Source organism: Gossypium arboreum, chromosome 8 (genome assembly GCF_025698485.1).
Source record: "Gossypium arboreum isolate Shixiya-1 chromosome 8, ASM2569848v2, whole genome shotgun sequence".
NCBI lineage: Eukaryota > Viridiplantae > Streptophyta > Magnoliopsida > Malvales > Malvaceae > Gossypium > Gossypium arboreum.
Genome location: NC_069077.1, coordinates 43,664,498 through 43,671,769, shown reverse-complemented (window position 1 = coordinate 43,671,769; position 7,272 = coordinate 43,664,498). Strand labels below are relative to the sequence as shown.

General features: G+C 37.3%; 1 protein-coding gene across 1 annotated transcript; it reads left to right on the top strand.

Moving 5' to 3' along the window:
• The first annotated feature begins 6,414 nt into the window (after positions 1-6,414).
• On the top strand, positions 6,415-7,047 carry LOC108468516 (uncharacterized). The gene has a single exon (XM_017769394.1). It carries the CDS (start codon positions 6,415-6,417, stop codon positions 7,045-7,047), a length of 633 nt encoding a protein of 210 aa, XP_017624883.1.
• Positions 7,048-7,272: the final 225 nt, after the last annotated feature.

The following is a 7,272-nucleotide window of genomic DNA, read 5'->3' as shown; positions in this document are numbered from 1 at the left end:
AGGAATAGGTGGGGTGGAGGGGGTTGAGTGTTCGGGTTCGTTCGAACGAACTCCGTGTACTAGGCATCTATCATATGGAAAAAGGCTTCACTGCCTCATTCTCCTTGACTAACTATACGGGGGTCTACTATCAGATGGCGCTGCCCCTTCAGTAGGTGCAGGCATGTTACTTTAAACATCATCTGCCACTGCTTTGTCAGGATCCATTTACTATATGAAAACACATTTCAAAATCGTCAGGAGTCGTCACACTATCATAATATATGTATGACATCTATGGCTAGACTCGTACACATGCTACGTTAGTCCAAGAATTGACTAAATCGTAGCTCTGATACCACTAAATGTAACACCTCTTACCTGTATCTGACGTCGAGACAGGGTTCGAGGCATTACCGAACTTAAACATATACAAACACACACAAAATCGGGCCATAAAAATTCATCCAATTTGAAACCTTTCAATCACATGCAATTTGTCCCTTTAAAGGGCCTATGAGGCCCAAAACATACACCGGAAGCGGTTTGGGACTAAATTGAGAACTTTCGGAACCTTTTTGACACTTAGAAAACTTTCTTGTTTTAGAGAGTCACATACCCATATGGGTAGGCCGTGTGGTCACACACGCCCGTGTGGCTTGGGACATGCCCATCCTTAACTCGTGTAACTCTTCGACTATGACATCCTCAACCAAAATAAGGTCACACGGCCAAGTCAAACGCCCGTGTGCTTAGACCGTGTGGCGAATTAAATTCCAAAAATTGAGTGCAGACTTCACACTGCTTGGGCACACGCCCATGTCCTAAAGTCGTGCCCTTCACATGGCTAAGACACACGGTCATGTCCTCCGTGTTTACTACTAGGCATTCTGTTTTACATTAATTATGGTGCAAGGGACACACGGCCGGATCACACGCCCATGGGGCAGGTCGTGTGTAACATACGGCCTAGACATACGCCTGTTTGTCTACCCGTGTAGACAAATTTGAGGCTATTTTCCAAGTTATTTGTCACCCTTAAATGCTCATTTACTCATTCATATTAGATGGCATGCAACATAGTATATTTAGTCACTAGAAAACTCATAAACATGATTAATCCATACCTTTGTAATGTCAATATGTGACATATCCAAACCATCATATTTTCACATGGCATTCCACACCAATTTCATATTCATTCATCATGCTAAACCTACTTTCAATATACTCAATTATACCATAGCTTTGGTCATCCTTATTAGCCATGATTCATTCACTTAGCACATGTGCCACTAATCATACATTTCATCCACAAGCAATCACATCAGCATAACACATGGCATTTATGCATAATTGATTAGGGTTATAACCTAAATGATCAATATGAACCATATCACATGCCATATACAAAATGAATCAAATATTACCATAAGCCAACACATTTGGTTAAACCAATATGACATATAACAAAAAGACCAAGCCCTTATACATGCCATACTTAAAATATTGAGACTAACTATACCGAAATGTCCAGTTGATAGTGTGTGTAACACCCCATACCTGAGTCTGAGGCTGGGACTGGGTACGAGGCATTACCTTACTTAAACACATGCATCCAATCATTTCTGAACTGTAAGGATTAGAACAAATTTAAAATTTTCTTTTCTTAGTCTATTGATTCTTAATATAGACCTGCCAGGTCCAAATCATACTTTGGAAATAATCGGGGATTAATCTGAGTACCTATAAAAACTTTGGAAAATATCACTTAAAATAGGGCACACACCGGAGTGGTAAGGTAACATACCCATGTGGCCCTTTTGACCGGACCATGTTAAAGGCCCGTGTGGTTTATATGGCCTAAGCACCAGAGGACATGCCCGTGCCCCAAGCCCATGTGAATTAACACGGCCTGATATACGCTCGTGTCCATAGTGTCCCTCACACAGCCATGACACGCCCGTGTCTTAGCCCCTGTCTAAGAACCTTGACATTCAGGTTTTGACATCAACAATAATTAGGGGCACACGGCCAAGGCACACGCTCGTGGCCAGAGGCTATGTCCTCCACACGGCTGAGACACACGACCATGTCTCTACCTGTGTGTTTACTACCATACATACTGACTTGCAATTTTGAAGTGCAGGGGACACACAGTAGCACAACACGCCCATGGGGCTGACCGTGTATCACACACGGTCGAGACACACGCCCGTGTGTCTACTCTTGTGGACGATATAAGGCTATCTACCAGGCCCTTTACCACCCTGAAACACAATATAAGACCATACCAAGTTTATCATAATATGATTCCTTAATCAAGAAACCTTAATCAAGGCTTATACACATTATATATATACCTTAGCAAATAACAACTTCACATTCATGAAATATTTTCTTGCATTCATATAACAACTTTCAATATTAGCCATTATTCATGGCCTTACACAAAAGGAGTCAAATATTAAAGTAAGCCAACACATTTGGCCAATTTAATATGCCATACTCAAAAATAGAAAAGACTAACTATACCAAGTGCTTCAACTGATAGTGTGATCGATGTCTCTGACGTCCGATGATCCACGAGCTAACTAGGCAGCACTATAAGAAAATAGAAAGGAAAGGGAGTAAGCGTAAAGCTTAGTAAGTTGCACATAAATATAAAACAACTATTTACTATACACAACTTGCTCACAACATTCCATAATTTTGTTCATAATACATGAATGAACATAGACGCAACTTACTTTTCACAATCCCATACAATTCACATAGCATACATCGAGCTCAAATTTCATATATTTCAAATAGGTACTTGTACCACTCACGACATAGTCATAACCTTTCTCGATTAGCTTAAACTGTAACTCTCACCATTGAACTATTCTGAATGCTCAAAAATATTTGACAAGCCTCAAACATAGGGTAGAGTGTCGATGCCATGTCCCAGACATGGTCTTACACTAGCTCGTACATCAAGTCGATGCCATGTCCCAGGCATGGTCTTACACTGGCTCTCACAAATCCGTATCGATGCCATGTCCTAGACATGGTCTTACACTAGTTCCCATAACGTGGCCGATACATGTCCCAGACATGTCTTACACTAGCACACAATTGACCCAAATGTCATGGCATGAATATTTGATTTTATTCCTAAGGTTCAATCGGGACTTCCTATTACCTCAATTTTCATCATGCATATCCAAATTCACAATCAACCCATTTATACTATAACAATTCATTAACACATGATAACAATGTAGTTGCATTATTTACACACAACTTACCTCGGTATACAAAAGTTGAGCGACTATTTCGGCTTAGTCCGTTAGCTTGGCTTTTCCTCGGTCTAGGCCCAAATTTTGTAATTCTTGATCTAAAAAAATAGAAAAATTCATTCATTGAATTAGCACATCAATCTAGACACTACCAATATATATTTTGGGAAAAATGACCATTTTGCTCCTAGATTTTCACAAAATGACCATTTTACCCCTAGGTCTGGAAATCAATTTTTATCAAATTTCCTTATTAACCAAGCCTAGTCGACCATTTATTACTCTTATGACAACCCCAAATTTCTACTATTTCATACAATTGCATCCTATTTCATAACTTTCACAAATTGGTCCTATTAAGGTTTTCATGAGAAGTCCTTTCATAAAAGTTGTATATTGAACAACCAAGGTTCATTTTCTTCCATAAGAACTCAGCAAACATCCTAAATTCTTTCATGGCAAATCTTTAGACTATTAACCATTTTGAAAAATTGTCCCCTCAATAGGTAGCTCATGCTACAAGGGTTCTAAAGGTAACAAAATCATAAAAATAACCATCTAATTCACTTACTTGAGAGAGGAATAAGTGGCTGAAAGTTTCAAGCTCCAAAAACCTTACTCTTGCTAAAATTTTCGGTGAAGAAGATGAGGAGAAAGGGATGATATCATTTTTTTCTATTTTATTTCTTTTTAGTCAATTTAGCCACCCTATTTCACCTAACATTGTTTACTATCTAATTCATTGTCTCCTATGGCGGGCCACCTCTCTCAAAAGGGTCTATTTGCCCTTTAAAGTCCTCCATAAAGTAATTCATAGTCAAGTTACAACTTCAGATAATAAAACAAGACTTTTGCACTTTATGCAATTTAGCCCTTCTTTCACAATTAAGCTCATAACACTAAAATTAATTCACCAAATCTCTCATACACTAATATAATCATACTTTGACACTAAAATAATACTAAAAAAAAATTTTCAACCTTGGATTTGCGGTCTCGAAACCACTGTTCTGACTAAGCCCAGAATCGGGCTATTATAGTGTAATCAAGTCTCCGGCATCCTTCGATCCCAAAGCTAGCTTTGCAATACTATAAGAAAATGAAAAAGAGAGGGGAGTAAGCATAAAGCTTTGTAAGTTCACATGCAAATAAATAGACATAGTTTACTTATGTGTTATCATAAATTCATAGGCATAGCTTAATTTGTTGACATAACTTATACAATTTCAATCTTACCAAAAGTTCATCACATATCGAGGTCATTCATATGATTTTATCGTACATACTTGTACCAACCCATAACACATTGTCATATTTCCACATCATTGACTTACTTATCAAACAACTCACAGGTTTATCCTATTGAACACTCAGAATACAATCGAATACAAGGAAAACTTGCACATAGTGCTTCAAACATAGCCACATGCTACGTCATATAACAATCACACATATCACACATTGCTCTCTCGAGCTAATCATGGGTCTGTTCACACAGGCTTACAGTCAAGACGTAACTACTCAGGCTGCTCACACAAGCTGACAGGTACCCGTAACACATGTCGGGCTACCTAGCCACCAGTAGGACGTACAAGATTAGCACTCGGATTCACATAGTCACATATGCACATAATCTCATGAGCACATTTTCACATAGGTCCTAGTGACATGTCACATTGTATCCTAAATTATTCCTAGGTTCCAAACAAGATTTTTCTCGATATCACATATTCGTTGAACTCGTTCACAATGTCATGCTCATAGACTATAACATCGTTCATACACTTGTCATAATAATTAATCATAGAGATGCATACATTAATAAAATATTAAAACATGATATATCATTACATTATTTACACATGAACTTACTTCGGTATAAAATATGGGCAATTAATTCGATTTAGTCCAAAATCTTATTCTTTCCCCGGTCTAGGTCCGGACTCCGTTTTTCTTGATCTATAATAGAAAATTTAGCTCATGTAATCATCACATTATTCAAATCAGCCGAAAAACTATATTTAAGGAAAAATATAGTTTTGCCCCTACACTTTCACATATTTACAAATTAGTCCCTAGGCTCGTAAAATGAAATGTGTTCATTTTTTAATACCCAAGCTCAGCCGAACTTATATCATACTCATATCAGCCCACATTTTCTTTCAAATCATATTTTTAGCCACCTATTTCATAACTTTTATAAAAAGGTCCTTTTTAGGTGTTTTCATGAAAAACCACTTAATAAAAGATGTTTATCATACATCAAACTTTCATATTCCTCCATTAAACATCCAAATACAAACGTGCCACACATGGGTCAAATTTCATACATGAACCCTAGCTCAAAATATGGCTAAAAATGGATAGATCATGTTTCAAGGACTTAAAAAATGCAAAGAACATAAAAAACAGGGCCAGGATTGACTTACTTTCAAGCTTGAAAAGTTGAAAAACCCTAGCTATGGAGAGCTTGAGAATTTTGGCTATGGCATGGAGAAGATGAACACAATTTCGACTTATTTTTCCCTTTTTATTCTTTTATTAACCAAATGACAAAAATGCCCTTAAGGCCTTTCTTTTAAAATTTTCCTATTCATGTCCATTTTTGTCCATAATTATAGAAATTGGGCAAATTACTATTTATGGACTTCTAATCAATAATCCATGAAAATTTCATTCCTAAAGCTTCTAGAACTCACATTTTGTAACTTTTGCAATTTAGTCCTAAATGTCAAATTGGACACTTTGTCAATAGAATTTCTTCATAAAGCCTTCACACAAGCATGCAATCATATCCTAGACCTCATGAGAATCATAAATAATTATTTCTATTTTAGATTTGTGATCTTGAATTCACTATTCTGACTAGACCCTAATTCGGGATGTTACATTAACCGATTCTTGGATTTGACGTAGCAAACACGAGTTTAGCTATACATGCCATTATATAATTTGTAATAGTGTGATAACTCTTAATAATTTTAAATGTGCTTTTCATATAGTAATGTCATCCAACTGAGCTAGAGCTGAATCCAAGGAAGTTGAGAGCAATGCTTCAGCTTCAGTTCAAAAAGTTACGTCTGGATGAGGTAGTGAAAGGCCCATGTCTGAGGGTCGAAGTGAGGAGGCAAAATAAGCCTTCTTTCAAATGATGAATGAATGGTTTACCCAGTATCTGAGAACAAACCCTGTTGTACAACGACCTCCCCCACCTATTCCTCAACCGGTTCCTAAGGTACCACAAGGTGCTGAACCTGTTAAAATTGGTAAGCCTTCGATAGATAAAATTTGCAAGCATGGAGTGGAAAAATTTAAAGCTACCGTAGATGATGATCCATTAAGGGCTGAGTTTTGGCTAGAAAATACTATTTGGGTATTTTATGAATTGTCCTGCACGCCTACCGAATGTCTGAAATGTGCAGTATCCCTATTGAAAGATACATCTTCTCATTGGTGGAATACCATAACTTCAGTTGTACCGAGAGAGAACGTTATATGGGAATTCTCCCAGGCTGAATTCAAAAAGAAATATGTTTGTCAGAAATTCATGGATCAAAAAAACAAAGAACTTTTAGAGTTCAAACAAGGAAACTTAACTGTATCAGAATATGAACGAGAATTTGTTCGGTTGAGCAAATATGGCAGAGAATGGGTTTTAACTGAGGCTGAGATATGTAAATGCCTTGAAGAGGGTTTAAATGAAGATATCAAGTTATTGATTGGAATTCTCGAAATAGGGAAATTTGCGGTGTTAGCCGGTCGAGTTCACAAAGTTGAGGAATGAAGCAAAGAAAAGAAACAAGTTGAAAGAGAGGCTCGGGTTTCTGGAAAAAGAACAATGAGTAAGTCAAAATCATTTGCCTCTAAGAAATTAAAGAAGTATTATTATCGGGTGACCACTTTTATGGGATATTCTGGAAGAGAGCTGGCTCTGAACGTTCTAACTCGAGGTCTTCATCTCCATTTGTGACCAGTGGGTAGTGTTGGTAATCCCAAACCAAAATGTAAA